Source organism: Aspergillus tanneri (genome assembly GCF_003426965.1).
Source record: "Aspergillus tanneri strain NIH1004 chromosome Unknown AapTan_6_pilon_pilon_pilon, whole genome shotgun sequence".
In the NCBI taxonomy this organism is placed as follows: Eukaryota; Fungi; Ascomycota; class Eurotiomycetes; order Eurotiales; family Aspergillaceae; genus Aspergillus; species Aspergillus tanneri.
Window position 1 is genome coordinate 4,285,868 of NW_022984633.1, and position 22,307 is coordinate 4,308,174.

A 22,307-nucleotide genomic window follows, 5' to 3' on the forward strand; every position below is an offset into this window, starting at 1 on the left:
TGGTTAAGATACTGCGATTCCTGGTGTTTCCACTGAATGACATCTACTTCCTAATTAGGCTAGTTGGCCTGTAGTTGATAGAATAGCTCCCTACGCCCCATTTCCCCCTGAGTTCCACAACACTATTAATATATCCTTTTGGGGATATTGCTGTCCAAAACTAAGGCAGATTAGAACAGTTGTACCAGCTTTCTCCTAATACTCATTAAGGGCCTTATTCTGGGGTGTGTGGGTGTTGCGAGCCTGTTTTCCCTGGCAGACACAACCACGCAGTGTGTTGTATAACACGCCATATTCCCGGGCAATCTTTGCAAAATTTGGTTTTTTTTCCTTACTGGCGGCTTTACAGGCCTGCAATACGCGTTTTTCAAGTTCTCCGGTTGATCTAGGCATATTGTGTGGATAAGAATAGCCTCAAGAAGATGGGAGGATGGAAAATTGGTCTATCGGTGTGAATTGGTCTATCGGTGTGGTGCACCCACTGCCGAAAGGCGGTGGGGGCACTGGAAGGAACGGATACATGATTAAAATACAATACGGCCCTGTGGAACAGGCATCTTCGGAAAAATTACAAAAGTGGCTTAACAGTTTTTGGCATTGGGGTACAGGAAATATTTGAGGAGTATAAGGACCCGGGCGCCGTTTTTGCAATCAACTGTAACTGAATGGTCCAATGTCAAAATAATATAGTCCACAACTTAGTCTGAAGTTACCTTCGCAAAAATGTTTTGCAATATTTCCGGAGAACTTTCCGACATATAGGTAACGTTGTTCACCTCTCACTGTCATATGAGAAGGAGGAACCTGAAGTAATGATAAGGGATCTAAGGAATCCTCTGCTTGCTTCTCAGGTATTTGTAGCTGATCCTCCTGCTGCCTGAAGGGGAAAAAAAGGTGCAGATTAATGACCTAATTATCGGTATCCATGCCTCATGTTCTGTAGTCATTAGACTAAAAATGTTATTTAAGTCTAGTGTCCAGGACACAAAAGAGAATGTGATGCTATCTTCTTACAGTACAGCACAGTGATCACAACATTTATATATCATCTCCTAAAGAAGAATTTCTTTTACAGATACTTACGCGGCTACTCCGTGGAACGGTTTAGGAATAGTCAAAATGAAATTTTTCTTATGCAGAAGCAGGAACTCCGACAATCTCGCTACTATTCACGCCGAATTTCAACGCATGAAAGACATTCCCGAGATCAAGCTAGCTGACGATATCACGGCTTTCCTGGAAGGTGTGCATTCTTCATTTGATTTAAAGACCACATCAAACCCACGAGGACCCTTAAAAAGATCTCTTATCCACTACGCAGCAATGGGAGATTGCTCTGAGCTTCTTCGTTTCCTCCTAGAAAATGGTGCAGCAAAAGATGATCGTGATCAGAATAATCGTACCCCTCTCTCCTGAGCTGCGGAATATGGATCCTTAGCCTCCGTGAAGCTTCTTTTGAAACATGGAGCAGAAATCAATTCTATAGATAACATGAATTCGACACCTTTGTCTTGGCTGATTCATGCTGGTGCTTCTACGGCCCAAACGGAAGCCACAGAAGCCTTTCTGAGGAAGAAGGGTGCGAAGGAAAGGTGCTAAGCGTCGTCGGAGCTTCTGGAAGATTGGTATTAAACGGCCCCATTGCCCACTGGAAGTTTTATTGGCGAGAATCCATTACACTTTACTTGTCTTACTTTTGTCAGTTGAATACTGTACTACTGTACTCTGAACGAGCTAGCCTCAGAATTAAGACTCTCTCCGACTTGAGCGATGTCCTTATAAGCTTCACAATTGTGGATATACAGTCAACGAGGATAGATTTATACCCTGACCACTCGGCTAGGAGATATGCAGGATCCCAGAGCGATCTTGTAAAAAGGCGACTGACTGGACCCAATCAGAATAGCCCTCCAAAGTATGCTTGCAGGCGCCAGTGTTAGGATCCCAGAGCTTAATAGTTCCGTTATAAGAACCAGATGCTAGAAGCTCGCCATCTTGCGAGAAGGCGACTGACCGAACCTAATCAGAATGGCCCTCTAGAGTATACTTGAGGGCGCCAGAGGTAGGATCCCAGAACTTGATAGTTTTGTCATCAAAGCCAGATGCTAGAAGCTGGCCATCTTGCAAGGAGGTGATAGGCCGAACCCGATGAAAATAGCACTCCAAGATTCGCAATTCTAGACTCCGGTCCTCTTCCACTTTTAGGTCTGTAGATAACCAATCAGGAAGCTCTCTCACAAAATTTCCCTTAATCAGTGTTTTTTGTAGTGCGAAAATCAGGCCGGAGCTGTAAAGCTGGAGCAGTGCCATATTAACAATGTTTACAATATTTAAAATAAGTCTGCAAGCATCCGAAAGAAATCAAGCAATTGCATTATTAAATGTGTCCTATGCAAGATTAGTAGTTAGCTGCCAACAAACCAAAGGTCTTAAGAGCTTCCCTGGATCGGCTGGTCAAGTCTCACAATACCCAAGTGCCCGGTGCCTTTAGTTCATATTAATGGTTGATATGTAGCCGGATATAAATAAAAAGTTGCACAGGTTCTTCAACCTTGACCACTCATATTAGTATTCACTCTTATTTGTCTCTACACCTTATACAAGGCGATGTCAAAGTCCGAGGATGGCTAAGGCTTCGTTAAGCTTTTAGCAAGCGACGCAGGATTAGAGAGCGCTCGCACTAATATAGCCTCTCTGTGCAGTACACTACTAGGTCTCCTTGCCCTCGCTATAGCTTCAATATTGTGTGTGTTGCTCGGCGGAGGTTATTTCGCTGGGCTGGCTTGTCCTTGGTTGTTACCGCAGCGGCTAGGTAAATGTTCCTAACTTGCCATTTTAAAACCCCGGCTAATAAATTGACAGAGCAGGACGCTTGGTACGGGTTCTACTGTTGGAAATGCTTTATGGTTGTGTCAAGTGATAGATAGGGCTGTTGCATTTCGTAACCAGCCATGAAGCCCTATGGATCGCTGAAGAATGTATTTTATACTATAGGTATTAACATTAGTATAGCGATACTGCCTCCTCACTATTGAAGACCGTATATACCTGCTGTACCATGTTTAATACCCCTCGAATATGCCCTTCATTTCCAAGAAGAACCTGGTGTAGCCACTCCGCTCTCCTTGTTTGCATTCGCAGGGCTCTCTCTAGCTGCCTTTTTTCTTCCTCTAGTTTGATCTGATAATTCGTAGCCTCCTCCAATTCCTTCCTAAGCTTTTGTAAATCTGCACGTAGCTCTTCCGCGTTCTGATCAGGGCGCATTCGGGAGATCTCAAGATCAGGGTTATCCTATATTCGATCGTTGGTCCCATCATTTGGAACGGCCCAGATCTCTCCTTTGCTTAATGCCATTCTTATCTCGATATACAAGTTTGTCGACAGGTCACTCAGGTGTCTCGCAAATAGGTATCGCCTATTTTGGTGGCATTGCCATCTATACTTATCACCTTGTAACGGGTGTAGTCGCACTTCAGACGGAGCGACTGATAGTGACAGCTCTGTGTCTGTATTCTGTTAGAGGAAGGGCTTCACAGTCCTTGGCGCTCTGCTTACGTAGATACTTGGAAAGTGCTTCCCGGCATTTAACACGCTCAAAGCGGCGTTTCCTATTAGCAGGATTGGACATAGTTTGTCTGCAGAGCAATCAGCCAATCTTCTCTAGGTCGCCGATGACATTTAGTTATCCGTCTTCGGAATAAACAAGCATATGAAGATATCTGGAACTTACATAGACGCTCCGGCCTTGGTTGTAAAATATATTTACCCGTTAATCAAGGCTACTAATGCTGCGGCCTACTCTTTATAATTAAGCCTGGAAGCATTGATATTCTGGAACTTCTGGCGAGAGTATCAGATTTATTAGTAAGTGGAACCGCAGACCCGTTGCCCTTCCCCCTTTCTTTAAGTTGCGTTCATCTCAGCGTCAAAAGCTCTCTCAAGACGACTAAATAATTAATTATTGTAGACAAGGAACAGAGCACTGGAAATAAAAGCAAATGTCCCGGTCACAGCAGCTGTCACAGTGGCTGTTACAGACCATGATCTTCCTCGCGCTGTATACACATTAATCAATGTATTAAAAAGCCCAGTCGCTGAATTTATAAAAACAGGTCTATGCATCTGCACGTTAGTTCTATCACCTTTGTAGATTATAGCCAGAAACTTACAAGAACACTTTGCGAGCGAGCCATACATAGTTGCTCTGATTTCAGTAACACAGCCAAGCAGCACCCACCAAGCCAAGGAAGCAAAACACTGCAGCTATGGCGAGAAGTGATATGTTCTGTACAACTTGATATGCGGACCTGCCAGCCTGACTATTACTGGCTGTTTCCTTGAACAACGCAGACTTGCGGAGGGACATGAACGTCCCAGGGAAAACCAGGTATCCTGCCAAAAGGATCCAGGAAAATCCAGCAGCCAAGATATGATTAATTATAGGGATCTTCTCCATATCAAGCAGCATCCTGACATACTTGGTTGGTGAATCAGACCGGCTGCGATAATTATATTCAGAAGTGTTCCAGCTCTGAGGCACCTAAGACTTTAAGCTTCTACTCTGGGAGGAGGTCCACCTCATTTGGATCGTATGACTCAACTGATCTTATTAGTGGCTGTTGAACTTCGGAAGGCACATCTTATTTATAATTTTCAGGAGATCAGTTGCACTCCCCAGTTTGAGTTCCAGGCCGCAGATGCTGGTTAGGTGACAGTGGGCACCACTGCTCTTGGAGCGAGAGGCTTAGCGTGGAGTGGCCTAGGGCTTCACCAGCTATAGGAGCTAGAATGTTGAATGATGATTTCAAGGGTAAACATGAACCCTCCCATATACTGTACTTCCGCTTCTTTGGGCGGCTGATTGAAAATTGTTATTGACAACAAAGTAACAGGACAGTTTGTTTCGACTTTTATTTCTGGGTATAGACATGCCTCAAAGGTAAATCATCTCCCTCAGGTTATTATCCTATTCTGTGCCCTGCTCATCTAGGTTTTTTCATACGGTATGGGATCATTAATTGGACCAAACCCAGCTGTCAGGGGATTGCAGCCTTCGAACATGGTTTGAAGAACAGCCCTCTCCCGACTAAGAACATGAACATTACTAACACTCAATACACAACAAGGTGCGTAGTACCTACTTGTTCACCATGGAAACCCGTCTCCGTCTCCGTAGTATGGCGCAAATTTGCTAGTGCGAGCCAGCTCCTCCTGTCTTATGTCCTTAGTAATTTGCGCCCACCAGCCTCGACGCTAAAACAAATCAACGTCCAAGTATGACCCTCCTGTCTTTTTATGCCTAAATTCATATTCATAGCCACGTTTGGTCTGAATCCCAAGAATTAACACTTCCCATCCCGGCCTCAGGGTCCAGTCTGGATAGAAAATTCTCTGGTCTATATCTGACTGCAGGGTTCCAGGGGGAAGATCTATTCGGAAATTCTGAGAGCACTTTTGTGTAACCCCAGCAGCAGGGATTTTTTTGGAGGATCTTTCTGGGTAATTCGCTTCTCACGGCTTTTGGATTTAGCCCCATAGTGCCAGGCTATGCTTATTAGTGCAACTCCTGTATAGACATAGAAGGGCTACTCACGCATTAATACTTTTGAGAATCTCCTCATAATGGTATTTGCAGTGAGAATCCAAAGTATATTAGGTTACGAAACCCTGTTCCTCTCTTATATTAAAACTGCCAATGTGATTTGATATATTGCAGATAACTTTGCGGCAGGAAAAGGTGAGGACTGCTCCCTAGTGCAGCAGAGCCATAAACAGGAGACAAGGATGAAGGAAATAAATGTTAGACCTGCTATTTCAAGAGTAAATATGGCATGTAAGTTGAGATTTTCTCTTTATACCACCATAAGGATAACTAAAAGATTACAATACAGTACACCTCAGAGTCTCCGACTTTAGGGTTTCCTATTCCTGATAGAAAGTATATAACCTCCACTGCTAGAGATCTCTTAACTTGTGCTGTGTCTGTTACCTATCAGTATGTATGATGCTGAAACCATTGTCTGTGGCTCTAGTCCTCCTTATGCTAAGGTATGTCACTGTATCCTTACTAGTTGTCTTATATCTTATAATGGAGAAGACCAGTGAAGGGGGCAGTTCAAGCACAGTCTACATGCCTTATGTCTCCCGCATATGCATATCCTACCGCGAGCTCTAACCCAGCACTGTCGGCCTATTGTCCAACAGCTGTTCCTTTCTTAACACCATCCAGAATGGCGTCTGAGGCTGCGGTCTCTACAGCAACAAGCTGCACAGGGTCTAAAATAACTCAGATTACGTTTAACCAAACAATGCCAAGTTCAACCCCCTCTACTCCGGGCCTTGTATCGACGGGACAGGCTTTACAAGTGCTACAGAAACAGACCATGACAATACTCCTTTTCTGTTTCATTATGTCCATGTTCTTGGAATGAGTAATATAGCTGGATGGTAGCTGCTTGTTAGGAAGCATAGAGAAGCTAGTAACTGTTAGAAAACTTATAACATGCACGGACGCATTAACTTAAGTAACCTAGCATTGCTCGCCCTACCTACTCTATTCAAGTATTGATTTCCCCAGCCTTTTGTTGGCACGTAAATAATTCAATACGCCTGTTTGGAGGCTCAATCAGGGAGATTAATTCGGACAAGATACTAAGCTGGAACGGAATGTAGCGTTTGTTGTGTTTAACACCAGACGTGGCTTGGAAGATATCTTTATGCATAAAAAGACGATGCCGTTCGTAGCTTAGTATAGAAGTTTGGTGAAAGCTTGCTTAGTTGCTTTGTAAATAGGTGACGTATGGTGTCTTTAAAGGCAATCCCATCTGTACTTGGTCGTGTTGGATGTAATCGCACCTCGAATGGGGCAAAAAGAATGGGTAGCTCCGTCTCTTTATTCTATAAGAATCAAGGACTTGCAAACAATATATGCTCCACTTTTATTGGAAAGGGCTTCGCGGCTGGTCCGCCATCACCACGCGTTATAGATGTTTATATTCTCCTTTCCAGGGTGCTATCATGCTTTTCGAAAGTTTGGAAAAGCATTGGCAGATTTTCGAAGAAATAATTGATTTAGATACCGTAACCACAACTGCGACAGTCGCTCCAGCGGCATTCCTAAGTTACTTAAGAACAATAAAACACAACAACAAATAAATTAAAGTCTTAGCAACAAATAGGATTCCATGCATCTCTTCTGTTCAACCTTAAAAGCTTCTCAAGGACCGCATCCTTTCTTCCCTCTGTCGAAAGGAACTTGTCTTGGACTCCGGCAACTGCTTTTCAGGCAGCCATAGCTGTAGTCGATAACAGACCCCAGCACTGGTTTTCCGAATCTCCATGTTCATGACACTTATGTGGGCTACCCGGTGGAGCTCATCTTGCCACAGCCAAATGCAAATACAGTAATGGGTTTGTCCGTCTCTGGTCCGTACATCATCGATAAACCACTGTCTCCTAGAAGGCAGGCTTATGTTTGTGGAGCGGGGGGCATAGTCGGCCCTAGGCGGCCTTCTATACATCGGCCGATCTGTGGTTTGCAGTATAACTCTTGGGCGGTTTTCTGGGGCCCGACTATTCCAAATTCGCCACTGAGAAGGCATCTCGAAAGCCTTCCCTGCTCTGTTGCAGAGGTTTCTTAAACCGATCAGTTACCAGAAATGAGACGGGGGTCAACAGGGCGCCGGTTTGTGGAGGTTAAGTGTAGTAAGATGTTGATTTCTTATACCTTCCCAGTGGGCCAAATAAATAAAGGCATACCAGACTTAAGAATTTAGCGCGCCTTCGTATCAAACAAGGTATCGAATTGTTGCCATGTGCAGTGCAACTGTGGGCACTATATATAATCTCTGCTGGTCCGGAGCTCTCTTTGCTGATGCTAAGTCTACGCCCTAGCCATCTTATAATGGTCCCAAGGCTTTCCACCATCGTCTTGGTTGGCATCATGTTCAGGTACTTTTAACATTGCCTTATTTGTTGGATGTAACTCGGGCAAAAGGGCGAAGAAGAGACCGCTGTGCAACACAGAGGAGGCAATACCACTTAAACGATCCCGGATTTTATCTACGGAATAGATCTAGGAATAAGTCAATAGCCTTCCACTCCATTTTGTCCAATACAGAGGCAAAGATGCCTGAATGACTCCGTGTTTTATACAGAGAATAGATTCAGTAATGATTGTTCTATACAGAGAATAGATCAGTAATGAGTCAAAGAATCGCCCAGACCGACTTCTTCAGGTTTCGAGGGCATGCCAAGACGACCAGCCCGAATTGTTTTATACCTTTGCGTTGGATCAGTGGAAGGGCTGCTATAGTTACTTGTCTATTGCGACTGAGAATAAGATGAGCTCAATCAGGATATATATCCCGGATCCTGTCAAGAATCGCTCGAGGATCTTCGTTCCGGAAGAGCAACCGGCCTCTCTCCTTCTGCGCCCACGTCACATTCCTATACCACTCCCACTTTGAAACCAAGTCTGACTGACTCTCGCCCGCCACTGTTTCTTCAGTCTGGACTAATCGACGCAGTTTATTTTCCACACCCTTTCCCCATATTGACACCGGAAACACGGCCTCCTCAAAGCAAACCTGGTCACCATGTTCCACAACCCCATCTCGGGTGTCAAAAAACCCCAATCGACGTAGGTATGTAGGGCGGTCGACTTTCCATGTATAATTCAACGACCAGGTTGAGAGAATTAAAAGCTCAAGTATATAAGGTGGTTGTAAGAACTCTAAGACGGACTGAATAAAATATTGCCAGTCTTCTGTCTCGTCTCCAAGGCGGTAATCCCGGATGACTTCTTCTCTTTGGCCCTGCAGCCAAATAGAAAAAAAAGGGAGATCAAAATTTTTGCGCGCTAGAAAGCCCTACACGAAGTCAACAACCTTAACAATATCTATCTTCTCCTGCAATGATCGCGTTATGTTGGTGAACAGATCCCATATTCGTGCGTGAGCCTCATCCCGAAGGTCCGGTGAATAATAGGCAGCTACTCTTGCAACCCACAGTATTTCCACCATGGCCCAATGAGCGGTCAGAGCCTTGTAGAACCGTTGATAGGAGCGCTGTCTCTCTGTTGCATTCAGCTCTTGGAAAACGTCACACGTACATCTAACGGGTGGTGGAAGAGGGTCCTCTCCCTCCCATCTTTCCTCGCTTGCTTGCCAGCGTGCAAGGGAGTACGATGTCTGTATGGATGTGTCGCAGTAGAAATCGAAAAGAAGGCGCATTGCATGCCACCGACATACAACCTCCCAGATCGCTGCAGCAGACAGATTTCGGACAGCGAGGTGCTGTTGGAAGAACTCCTTACGATAGGAGAGCCCACGTGGAACTGGTGATTCGTCATACAGCGCTAATCGTTCATTAAGTCCAACCAGGAGAAATAAATCCGGTTCAAGTGCATGATGGTCCGCATTCCTCTAGTCCATTTGTTAGAATTGAGTGCCTAATGGTGATGAAGACGTACGATAATAGACCGGAAGATTCTCAATCGGGTGTTTGACGGGTTAAAAGTCCTGTAGACCCTCCTGCAGCAGCGTGCAAGGCGCAAAGCGTCATCCAGGTCATCTAGCAGTTCGAAAATATAGACGAGAATTTCAGGAGGGAGGCGGAGTAGATGACACATTATCGCTCTGACAGGGCGCTACAGAAGGTGCAGCGGCGTCGAGCGTCGGTTATGAAAGGATGGAAACTGAGCTGCGCAACATCAAAAGCAGCGGGTGCTTTTGCGGCCCGCATCTCCACCTTCGGTCAAAATTGTGTTCCGAAAACTGATAGTCTGGTCTACGATGTAGGCCGATGTTCGTGTGTGTTTAGCCCTATTCACAATAATCGTAGCTCTGTTGGAAGTCTTAGCGATCGGTAACAATGCATAATGGGACCGGACTGCTAAGCTACATGCGAATATCATACCAGTATAGTGCCGTTGAAAGAGGATACGTCAGCAGGACAAGGGTTGAGCGGGGTCACTGGGTGTGCAGTATTGAGGTTCAGGCGGTTCAGCTGAGCTTCAGGTTAACAAGGCTGAAGAGGGCGAAGAGAAAGTGGCGAGGGCGCTAAACCCAACAAATCAAAAAAAAAAGGTGAACTCCGACATACAACAGCCGGGATTCGCTGGTGGTCACCCACCCAACTACTAACCGGCCGGCGTGTGGTTTAAGTACGGCTGAGCGGACGGGAAGCCCTGTTTTCCACACCCTATGGTCGTATGTGTTATGACAAACCATAAAATTGGAATAAGACTGAAATAGACCAATGTTCTTTGGGCTGAACATTGGTCACGGTGTTGTCGAGTGTGTATAGGGAAAAAAACAAGAGCAGTGCAACGACCACCAGCGCCCACTGTGCATGCACAGTTAGCCAAATATTAATAAAAATAGGTCGTGGGATGTCTTATAGTAACACCATGCAAATCTCTCAGAGACTGCAGTTCTGTAGTGGGGACCTCTAAAAGGGTTTTAGGTAACAAGGAGCGCAGAGAATTACAGGAAGTTTCCACAGTTATTGTGGCAAGTATTAAAGAAATATTAGTTTATAATATGCGAAGCAGAAGATATAGGGTTTTATACTATTAGATTACTTTCTAATCTTGTACAGTTGATTGCGCTCGTGTTAAGTGTGATTATAAATCCTATTCCCAGAGGTAGTAGTTACTTGTTATACCCCTATTAATTTGTCTTTTAACGATATCTATTATTAAAGGCTCAAAGTTTCGTTTAGGAAACGGAATTGCTTAATTATAGTAGTCGTGTTGGCAGGTAAACAAATTTAGCCCGAATACTAGCTTTCCTTCTTAATAGTTGCTGCATTGTACTTTCAAAGCACGTTCTCTAATCCCGGAATCAAAGTCAATCTCGTAACTGTTTATAGTGCGGGCGAAGATGCCTAGATAGCCTAAGTATAGAATAGGCCTATTAATACCTAATCTTTAAGTATTTCTTTGGCTGTGATCGCGGCTTCTTTCTTAACGCGGTTGCGGAGGCACTAATCCTCCAGCACCGCCCCCTCAGTCGCTGTCGATCCATGAAAAGCTTGGTTAAGCTCAAGTCCCCGGAACAGAGGCTATCGGTGTGCATCGGTATAGCCGAAGGCACAGGCCACTGGCTCATTAATATCCCATTCGTACGTCGCGTCGAGGAGGGATGCGGTGTGCAAGACGACTAGTTGCCAATCCTTCGAGTGCAAGCTGCGCTCGAAGGACCAGGTACAAGTCAGGGGCTTCATCAAAGTCGGAAAAAAGGTGGGGGAATTGGGAATCAGCTATATGATGGCACTTGGCTTATTAGTAGCACTTAGCCTAGCGTTCTCCCACCACTCCATAAACATAGTGCGTTGTCACAAATTATAGTAATTAGGTAAATTTTCGTCGTCTCTAGGAGTCTCTTATAACCTTCTAGATACTTATGTCAAAATTTTACTATCTTGCGTCAATTATATTGTGCCCTAGTTGAGAGAACAAGCGAGCTTACCTGATGTGATATACTTACACGAATTATGTGTCAAATCAATCCTGGATAGACGTAGAATTATGGCTACGTTGCTCGCAATTGGCATTCAGAAGACTTGAGTGCTGTAGAAAGCCGTCAAAAGACTCCACGAAATCCCTGGATGCTGACACCAAATCCATCCGTACGCATGACGCACAGTATCTGTCATTGACAGCTATTACTTGGTCTTGCTGTTGGAAATCTTGCTGAGTTAGTAAAGGCGGGCTGGAAATACTAATGCCACCTGCGAACAAAGTTTCTTGCTGCATGGGGGATAGGAGGCTTTCTCCTGTCGACGTATGTATCATGTCCGCGATGTCAACATTCATACTCTGCACTGTGCCGTCTGCCTCCATTCTCAGCTGTGATACGATCAAAACAAAGCTTTGGCATACCTGTGATGTCGCATCCCAGTTGAAGTAGGTCGAGCTGCTCGTGGAACTCAGCCGCAAGATGTTCTCGTACCTGTCGGACATGCCCAAGGGCTGTAGTGCTGTCTCGCCCCAGTATCAGATTGCGTTCCTGGATAACTTTCGGGTCCCTCCATTGCCTTCGACCTAGAGTTGCTTCACCCACAGCACTGAGACTCCCTATCCTGCAGTGGTCTTCCAGTCCATGCCGGAAAGTACCGGAGTCCTGCCAGCCTTCGTTGGCTCCCAGGTACTGGTCGCTTAACTTATGGTAATTGCCCGCTATAGCCAGTCGTGTCCATGTCCCATCGCAGCCACCGTCAAGGGTTTCAAAATTGTCATCCAAGCCACTTTGGGATATATTAAGAAGATTGTTAGCCGAAAATGTTTTGGACCATCGTAGAATTTGCGGCAGAGTTAGGATCAAGTCACCATGATGTAGAATAATATCACGATGACAGCCAAATCTGTATTCGCTCGATTCATCATACGTTAGGTTCGTGGAGTACTGTTGTCTATAGGAGTCGTTCGTTGGCTGTTCTATTCTCTCCGCCAGCCATTCGAGCAGGTGGCGATGAAAACCAGGAACGAGCCGAACGGTTTGATGGCAGCTATTTGCAGGCAATGAAATCGTGCTTCGAAGATCACTGACGCCCTTCCCTTTGGTTAGAAGCCCAACTTTATCAGAAGGAGCACTGATAGTGACATCATCATCATTCGGGATGCAGCATGGTCGACTTCGTCTGGGGCGATGAAGAAATTTCCAATTCTTATCGGGACGGCATGCAACGAGAACTGCGTAGTAAGCCGGGTCTTGTTGCACCATTTGTGTTATTAGATCATGGCAGATCTGGACTGCAGAACTACTATCGTCCGTCGCCTTGCCTTCATATGGTGTAAGTATCCTTCGAATACGCCCAAAGATACCCAGGTCTTCCATATAGCTAAAGAACCCAGGGATATGTAGTATCCCATCCCGTGTCCAGTCCGACCAAGCATCGGCTGACCCAGTATACCGACATAGTAGATCTACAGGATCCGTTGTGTCGACAGGTGTTGCTGTGTCGCCAACTGTGACTGTGAGCATGGAAGCCTGATGTTATAGGACAATGATATAAGCTTACTGTTTTGAATCATCTGGCTATGCTCACATGTATACTGGCACACACTCTCAAGCGTTCCAATCAGATCAATTCTGTCCTTGTTGATGATATCAATTCCTGTGGCAAGGACTGCAAGGCGCTGGAGATGACTGCTACAAAAACTTCCCCATGATACAGATCGCGCCCAGTGTACTAGTGCTGTAGTGAGCTGCTGTGAAATGGCGTTTTTCACACTCGATAGAAATGCAACAAGAGGTAGACAGATTGGGGCACAGTCACAATGTAGTACCTCTGTGGCCTTCCAGGAAACGACCGGTGGTGAGGCTTCCAGCAATTCGGTGTCGATACTCGCAGACTCTGAAGGTGATAATTCGGGTGTTAAAGGCGCAATCGGATACGATGAACTCAGCTGCATATCGGATATATGGGAAGATTCTGCGATACAAGACATGCTGTCTCCATCGTTCACGTTGCTTTGGTGGCTCTGGTTGTTATCGCAGGAGTAGCTGGGAGGAGTGAGAACCTCTCTTGCCCCATTTCGCTGGGAATTGATGCCTTGATAACATTAGCGCTATAGTCGCATATGACACATCCCCAGGGGTCTAAAACAGTGCATACCAGTATATTTTCCACTTCGACCTATCTCCAGCTGATCTAGAACCCGTTGCACATCGCTCGCAATGATCTGGCTTCGGCTTCTTCCTCGCTGGGGCCTATGTCTCACGCTTTCTTGAAGCAATGCCCTGGATTCATCAAGGCTCTTTTTCTTACTTAGTTTAGCCAGCAACGTAAGCAAATGTTTGCTCCAGAACGTGGGTCGCAAATCGCGAGGTGTGACCGAGGTAGGAGAGGTCTTCCAATTCCGCAATATGGTCTGTAAGCTCAGGTGCTTAGCACGGTCTGACCTCCTATGCTTTTGTATGATGGGTCGCACGATATCAACGTAATTTATGGCTTTGCGGTAGTCGTTCAGGTTATCATACTTAAACGACCAAAGAGAGTTGCGGCAGGTATAGTCCCAAGCAGCAGTAATAAACGCCCCGACGCGCTCATCGACCTCTGAGCCGACTGTTAGGATGTCGGTAAGGATATCTAGGTGCTGAGACTCTGCAGTAGACTCCAATATAGAGTCAAGAACGCTTGCAGGGCTGAGGTCCCCTTCATTGAGCAGATTCACGCACATAAGATCCATGTCAAGTAGTATTTCCTGGGCCAGGGAGGGACGTTTTGAGCGTTTAGCAGCCGGCTGGCAACCTTTTTTTGATGGCTAAAACGTACTGTATGGTATGTAATCTGCATATGCGATAAATAATCGACTGTACCCATGAGGTTCTATTAATATCTTGGTCTGTTCTCTATAGCTATTATAGTTATGCAAGATCTTCAGTTTAACTTTACACACTACATCATTAATTACGGTGTAAAAGCTGGCTTAGAAGTACTATAGCCAAGTCTCATGAAGATTTGCAATTCCTGTAGAGCCGGGGCAAGCCAAGAACCGGCAGACTCCACGCCATAAATTCTAAACAGTCCTACTAACTATAGCATACAAAAATATCAGGATTTGTCGCATCAAGTATAACCTCTACACCTGTTCTTATATATACGCGTATATATATCTTTGCCCTGTTTTTCCTGGTAACTTTGGCCCTCCTCCATGGCTTTTGGTACTCTTTTTTCGTCCAGTTTTTGCCCTCCATATATGTACAAGCATGCTGCTATAACAAAGGCCCTGGGGTGGAGGGCTTACAGTTTACAAAGCTCGCAGGTTAAAGGTCCGGAGGTACACAAGCTACCAAGGTAGGCGGGATTAGGCAAGTATTTCAGCGAGGATATCCCTTCCTCTTCCTATGGGCATTGAGCTGTCTGTTATTTAAATGATGGAAACCTTGTTTTGAACGTAAGGTTCGACTTCCCTATGTCCGTATATGGGCAAATACTATTATGTATGCTCTCTAATATGACTCCCTTTTTTTTTTTTTTTTGTCTAGAAATGCTGCTGCCTCAGTTTCGGAGCTTTGGGTCATGGTACGGCACCGTTGTTTCTCAGTCGAAAACTTGTGCCTTCCAAGTTCTTGGGGAAGTGAGATACAGCCATCAACATGCCATAGTTCTGGTTTTCAGTATGGCTCTTTCCATAAATGGAGAGTGATACTCAAGTAAGGAATAGCCTATTTATTCGTCATTATAACATTTAACTACGGAAGTTCATGCTTCCTGGAGAATGTTGAAGGCTCAGTTGGACACACTAGGTCGCAGTTTATTGTGTAAATGGTAATATTTTTCGTCCTGCGAACTCTGACTTTATGCAAAGGCCTACAAGAGTCCTCTGAGGAGATATTACTTTGGTGGCCAAAGCTCCTCCTAGAATAGCTGGATTTTAAAATACCCTAACCCCCAATATCAAAACATCTGAGTGTGTTTATCATAGCAGCAAAAGCAAGGTCACTTCATGTAATATAGAATCGCTAAGGAACCAATACTTTATCGAATTTGCTCTTCGTTGGCATTTATGTCAGCCTAACAAAGGCTGGCTGGAAACAATCACACACAGCTCCTTGCTCTGCACAGTGCAGAAAACTGGTAAGAGATAAGGGCCAGAGACAACTGTCGACGGCATTACCTCTAGCTTATCGGGGTCCTGCAAGACTGTAAAATGTAATGGTACTACGGATGGATTATGTCGGATTGTCTGTTCAGTGCTAGAGAGGACGTCGGACGCACAGCTCAAGATTATTATTTCCGGAGGGGGAATTGCTGGTCTTTCAGCACCAGTTGCATTGACACAGCTTCCGTATATCAATGTTGAGTTGTTCGAACAAGCGACGGAGCTGCGAGAGGTTGGTGTTTGATATTACACCATGTCCCTCGTTGTAATGTTATAACTTAATGTATGTGTGCATGTTGGCGGATCGCTTGCCATATACAAGGGGCTTCGCGCGCTCGAACGGCTCGGTGTACTCAATGTTCTTGACGAGGATGTTGCTTCCGCAGTCCGTCCGCTGTTCTCATGACCTAGAGGTATCAACTGAGACAATTCTTTGTCCCTCTCATCGCAGATAATAACCTTGACTCTACGACGTGTAAAATCAAAAAATATCATTCGTCAACATCATTTCGTCGACGTCCCATTGCGTCAACACCAGACCGCTAGGTTCCATCGAGGCCACCAGTATGCGGCACGATTGGAGCACGTTCTAGAGAAGTATTTATTAAACAAGATGACAATTTCTGGGGAAGCCTCCAACGGCCAGGTAATCATTCACTTTGCAGATAGGACGTCAGCGAAAGGCGACGTTCTAATCGGTAGGATGGAATCCACTCGGTACGTTGTTCCAACTCCCAAAAGGGCGAATAGCTAAACTAGTAGTAGAAAGTGAAGAAGTTATTTGTTCCAAGTCATCGATTATTTGCTACCGCGGGCATCTTCCTCCGCTCTACGCTAGTCTTGCCACAGATATACTAGGTTTGCCGCTGGACACCACGCATTGGTATAATCCTACTGAGTTTCCAAGACTCGTGTCTGATAGCATGATTGTAGTGGGGACCAAAGGAGAACTTCTTTGCCTCTCGACTAGGTACTATATAACCCTAGAAGTATACGTAGCTGACAGCGAAGTAGGGAAAAACCAATATACAACTGTCGCCAATTTTGATATTCCCGTGGATGGATGGAGAGGGAAAGCCGAAGACATCCAGTGGGATCAAGAGGGGAATGTCAATTACCTCCGGCAGTGACACATGGTAAGTATTCATTTCGCACAGAATCCACCCATATCTTCTTAACCAAACTTAGGACTGGAATCAGGTTGCCCAGCCCAGATCGACAAAACCCCCTCACAAACGGGCATACCTCAATTTCGTGAGCGAGCCTTTTTCGACCTTCGTCCTTATCTCACGAGTGGCATTGCTCGGTGATGTCGCACATTCTCAAGGAGGTAACTTCCCCTTTGCTGCTGGAGGGCCATTAGCCATCGAGGACGGTTACTCCCTACTTCTTGCGTTTCGGCAGGGTTTTAGGGTCGTCGATGACAGAGAAGCCAATGGCGAAAGATATTCAGGATGCTCTTATAGTGTATGACAAGAAGAGACGCCCACGTACGGAGAAGTTATTGAAGGTTGTTGTTGAAGGCATTGGCTCACAACCGACGAACACAGAGTCAGATGCGGCTTTGGTAGAAGAGTGAGGAATGTACCAAATACAACATGGCTATCGGAGCATGATGTGAAGAGGGCATTTTACGATTTCGTTCCACGGCCAGGCTTTAACCGAGGAAAGGGACACAGCATCCGCTGCAAGTAAACCTTGGCAAAATCTGTCCGCGGGTTGCAAGGTGCTGCCCCAAAACCAAAACCCGTGAACCCGCTGGTTTGGGACGGGCAGGCATAACCGCGGTCCTCCAAGAACCCATTTTGCATAAATTTCCTAAAACGGATGGATAAAATTCTGACTCAGTAAAATTAATACGGGTATATGTTATAGATATTACGGGAATTGATAAAGCCATTCAACCGCAATCCTAATGAAATTTAGAAAACCTTTCTTGTATCTTAACTAAGATACGAAAATGTCTGTTTATTCAGAATAGTAAGGCTCGAATACGTTTGGTATTTGGTTATCAAGTGTCAGGGGTTGAACCCGTAGGATCTATAGGATAGGTTATATATATAAAGGCGACTTTTATATTACATATACACTAGTTTATATCTTTATCTGTTTACATGGTTAGGCTAATTCTCTCATCTGAGCTGTGAAAGTGGAAATTTGTCACAGATACGATCTTGAACGTATATAGTACGTTGAGCTGGATGAGCAGATAGTCATCGATTTGCGCCTTTTTGTCTGTCGGGTAGTGGTAAAGCTCAGCATCTTCACGCAGCCGGACCTAGGTCCTCACAAAATTCCTATAGAAATAAGGGGATGCCTAACATCCCGTGGAAACAGACAGCCCGCGGTCTGTTATCAAAATAAGCCACTAGTAATAGAGAAACGAGAGATTGTGGGTTGCTTTTTGATGTTTCAAATCTGCTTGTTCATTATTCCGGGTAGCGAAGCATTCCATATTTATTGCCTAAGTTTCTCGGTCGCGAGAGGTAAGTCTCTTACTCTGCTCCTCTAAAGGTGTATTATCACCTTTACTTCAATCATGTCTCAATAATCCGATCTATATTTGTCATCGATATATGAGGGCGATGCCCCAGATAACCTACCCTACCTTTAATCTGACGACCTAACACTATTCACCCTAGAGCTATCCAGCAGCCAACAGACCTTTACATCAGCTCTAGATCTTGAATTTATTCAACCACCTGCTATCTCATCGTCACTCCAGTGCGTTGGCCCAGACCAGAGAAAGCCCCGTATCCTTTACCCCGATATGACACTGTAGCGGTGGTATATCTGACCCGATTCCAAATTATAACACGCCAGTGCCAATTTTCATAAGACAACTTGGGGAACGATCAAGTGGCTTGGGTTTAGGAACGAAACGAGGCAGTGAGTAGCCTGGGTAAGCAGAAGGAGCGCATCACACCAAATTGGGCTTTGCCGGTTAACTGCCGAGTTGAAAGACCGTGTTTCGGCGAGAACAGCGGCAACAGTCCAAAATTTTGGGGTCCAGATGACTCTAGAGTATTTGTTGGACCCGTGCTAGTTCCACGCCAAAGCGGATGCACTCTCCTAAGGCTTCCTTGTGACAATCGTGGTAGTTAACTTTATTCTTGACGGTATCGTAGTCCTCTGACTGGGCCATCTGAATTATTATTATATTCAAGTTCAGCGTCCTTATCAAGTATCTACTATGTGGAACTCACACCATATGTACTGTACTTTGCTACGCACTGAATTTCTTGGCCAATGCTTTGGCCAGCCAATCTGTTCTGTGCCGTGAGAGCTTCAGTAGCTCGTGTCCTTGTCTCGCCAGACTGGCCGGGTCCGGGTCCCAGTGTCGTAGTCTATGGAGTGCGGACTGCAAGTCGAGGAGAACAATGACAGTCCTCGTCCTCGAATCCGCTTGGCCAACTCTGGAGCTCCGCAAGGTCCTATCAGTTCCGCGTCAAAACCTCCTTTCCCTTGCCGAGAGAAATCCCCCGTATCTGCCGCTCGCCTCGTGGGTTCTGACATGCAATACCCTCTCCGCTGTGCCCATTCTCGAGCCGAGTGCCGTCGGACCAGTGCATGAATCTAGGTCTCGTGGTCTTCGCCGCATGGAGAGCCTCTTCGACCGGGAGGATAGTGATTTCGCCTGGAAAGCGCGTCCAATGTCGTCACACTTTCTTCGAATCCACCAGAAGGATCCGTCGGCAGGATCTGGCCAAGTTGTCGAGCTAGATTATATTCCTGTATATATGCTATATTAACCTACTGCTGGTGGTAAAATTTTATAATTAGATAGGCAGTGTGCTTGGGGTAAATGTGGTGTTAGAGGTAATAGAGATAATGTAGTATAGGCGTATAGGCATAGTAGCATCAAATATAGGGGTTCCAGTCAATGGTGGATGAGATATATAGTTTAGGGCAACACAGGTGTTGTAGTATTCTAAATATAATATAAATCAGAGCTGTCAGTACGAGAAGACATTTCTCTGTCAAACATTCCTAATTATTTCTTAGAACAGATTTCGTTCAATAGATATTATATGTTATGTAAATTTAGTATCTGTATCTATGAGGTGCATAGAGGGACTAAAGAATCGCCAGATATATAGGTAAGTTTTAGTATGGTTGAAATTAAATATACACGTTTGGAATATGTTGTCCCTGTTGATTTCTGATTTTGTGATCCTTCGAGTACATTTAATATTGAACTGCTTATGAAAAATAGCCAATTAAAAACAAAAGGTAATAAAAGAGAAATATTGTTTGTTAAAGAGAGAAGTATATATTCTGTGGAAAGCCTTCTGGGTTCGCCCGCAATGCAGGCCCTCATATTGGAGTGTATGATCTGGGAAGTACTTCTATATTGAACATGTTATTCAGCTGATGCAGTTACTTTGAGATATTTTCATAGCATCTCCCATTCAATTTCCATATATATGATGGTAAAAAAGTAATGATCTGCGTATAGTGTCTCAGACATCGCCCCGCTGGACAAGCTCCTAGCCCTAACACAAGTCAAGTCGGACGGTATATATTCCCGACGTCCGACTCACCTTAAACCCCTTCCAGCAGATACCTACCAGCCATTCACTATGGACATTACACGGCAAGTGAGACAGATCCATCCTAGGGGACCTGTCTCGGTCCTCTAACACAGCACAATCGTCATCATGGAGGAGAGAGCCTTTCCATTGGAGAATGACGAACCATTGAAGTCAGGATTAATACTTATAGTCCAACGTACACGTCCTGCGCATTCATCTGACATACAATACCTCATCCTATCCAGACCATGAAGTGTTTATCCTTAATCACGCTGACCTTGGGTCTGGTGCCTCTGGTTGCCTCCTATCCCGCGTATAACTTCTCCGTGCCCGTGGACCATTTCCACAACGAGTCGCGATACGAGCCACACACCAACGACTTCTTTAACCTCCGCTACTGGTTCGACGCCAGCCATTATAAAGAGGGTGGTCCTATCTTTCTTCTTGCTGGGGGGGAGGATGATGCCTCACTGCTGCTCCCTATACTTTCCCACGGAATTTTCTCTAAGCTGGTAAAGACGTACAATGGTATTGGAGTGATCCTCGAGCATCGATACTATGGCACCAGCTTCCCTGTGAATGAGATTACCCCAGAGAGTCTCCGCTTCCTGACCACAGAGCAGGCCATGGCCGACTATGCATATTTCGCGTCGCACATCACCCTCCCGGGACTGGAACAGGTCAACCTGACAGCTCAGAGCGGAACTCCCTGGATCGCATATGGCGTCTCCTATGCAGGGGGCTTTGTGTCCTTTCTTCGCAAACTGTATCCGGACATCTATTATGGGGCTATCTCATCTTCTGGCACCACCGCTGCTGTCGTGGACTACTGGAAATATTACGAGCCAATCCGCCATTACGGCCCCCCTAACTGCATTAAAGCCACGCAGGATTTCGTCGATATTATCGACCACATCCTCATTAATCACGAAGACAACCAGACCCTTAGCCAACAACTCAAGACATCCATCGGCGCCTCTCCCGACCTACCCAGTCGCACTTTTGCCCTCCAGGTATCCGGAGTCGTTGGCTCATTCCAGAACCGTAACTGGGACCCGGCCATTGGGGCACCCATTTTCCGTGAATATTGTGATAATATCACCAGTTCCGATCTACTTTATCCTGAAACAAGTCTGGCTGAGGCCTCTATAAAGGAAATCATCACCATAGCGGGGTATAACGCATCCGACGACCGCTTTGTGACCGGCATGTTGAACCAAGCTGGCTATTACAACCATACTATATTCAAGTTTGATTCTTCTTCTTCATCTACCACACCATCTCCAAGCTCTGGTACCACACACAATAAAGGAGATCTCCATCTATCTAAAGGGTACAGCTGGTTCTACCAACTCTGCACGGAATGGGGCAATTACTACACAGGAGCAGGAACCCCCAGTCACATACGGCCACTAGTCTCACGCCTCATCGACGTAGCCACGCAGGCAAGCACCTGCCCGTTACTCGGCATCAAGTCCCCTCCCGACGTAGAGCGCATCAACAGATACGGTGGCTTGCACTTCTCGTACCCTCGTGTGGCTATGATCGGCGGGTTGGCGGATCCCTGGCGCGACGTGACACCTCTCGCGGAGGGGTTGCCCCTTCGACCCTCGACAGATGATGAGCCGGTTATCTTGATTGATCTGTCTGCAGATGAGGTATGGGATGGTATCCGCGGTGCTGTTCACCACTGGGAGCTGAATGGGGCAACGACAGATAATTATCCGCCTGGTCTTCCGCCAAAGGGTATTGTCGAGGCATGGGATGAGATCGTCAGGTTTGTTGGGGTTTGGTTACATGGAGAGGGTCATTGATCGAGTATAGCCAGTGTTGTGAAAACCTTGACAGGGTTCACGGTGCACAGGGGAAATAGGGAATAGGGTAGGAGAAGCTATACCAGCTACACGCACGTAGCCTACTAAGGAGCGTATATATTCAACTAGATATATGTTCAACGTCTCATCTAGATGCCACACTTTCTATTCTTCTCTGGTATAGAGGATTCGGGGGGTTGACACCATTGTGCGTAGCCAAGGCGCTAGGGAGGAATCGGTCCGAATACCACTTCTTCAACAGCCAGGATATAGTGTAGCCTTTACGGTGGAAGTGTTAGCCTATATTGGGGGGGGTCTGAAGTGATTGTATTCAGAGGGATTGTC

General features: G+C 45.6%; 5 protein-coding genes across 5 annotated transcripts; 3 read left to right on the forward strand and 2 right to left on the reverse strand.

Moving 5' to 3' along the window:
* Positions 1–1,119: 1,119 nt before the first annotated feature.
* On the forward strand, positions 1,120–1,360 carry ATNIH1004_009396 (uncharacterized protein; the record flags this gene model as incomplete). The annotated part of the gene is made up of 2 exons (XM_033573988.1): positions 1,120–1,243; positions 1,302–1,360. The coding sequence occupies 2 exons, from the start codon at positions 1,120–1,122 to the stop codon at positions 1,358–1,360; spliced, it is 183 nt and encodes a 60-aa protein (XP_033424540.1).
* A 7,510-nt stretch (positions 1,361–8,870) lies between these two features.
* Positions 8,871–9,631, reverse strand: ATNIH1004_009397 (uncharacterized protein; the record flags this gene model as incomplete). Its single annotated transcript, XM_033573989.1, has 2 exons — positions 8,871–9,425; positions 9,473–9,631. 2 exons carry the CDS (start codon positions 9,629–9,631, stop codon positions 8,871–8,873), a joined length of 714 nt encoding a protein of 237 aa, XP_033424541.1.
* A 2,179-nt stretch (positions 9,632–11,810) lies between these two features.
* ATNIH1004_009398 (uncharacterized protein) lies at positions 11,811–14,304 on the reverse strand (the record flags this gene model as incomplete). The annotated part of the gene is made up of 4 exons (XM_033573990.1): positions 11,811–12,973; positions 13,027–13,560; positions 13,624–14,212; positions 14,284–14,304. The coding sequence occupies 4 exons, from the start codon at positions 14,302–14,304 to the stop codon at positions 11,811–11,813; spliced, it is 2,307 nt and encodes a 768-aa protein (XP_033424542.1).
* A 4,689-nt stretch (positions 14,305–18,993) lies between these two features.
* Positions 18,994–19,365, forward strand: ATNIH1004_009399 (uncharacterized protein; the record flags this gene model as incomplete). The annotated part of the gene is made up of 1 exon (XM_033573991.1): positions 18,994–19,365. One exon carries the CDS (start codon positions 18,994–18,996, stop codon positions 19,363–19,365), a length of 372 nt encoding a protein of 123 aa, XP_033424543.1.
* Positions 19,366–20,396: 1,031 nt separating this feature from the next.
* On the forward strand, positions 20,397–21,962 carry ATNIH1004_009400 (uncharacterized protein; the record flags this gene model as incomplete). Its single annotated transcript, XM_033573992.1, has 1 exon — positions 20,397–21,962. One exon carries the CDS (start codon positions 20,397–20,399, stop codon positions 21,960–21,962), a length of 1,566 nt encoding a protein of 521 aa, XP_033424544.1.
* Between the last annotated feature and the right edge of the window lie 345 nt (positions 21,963–22,307).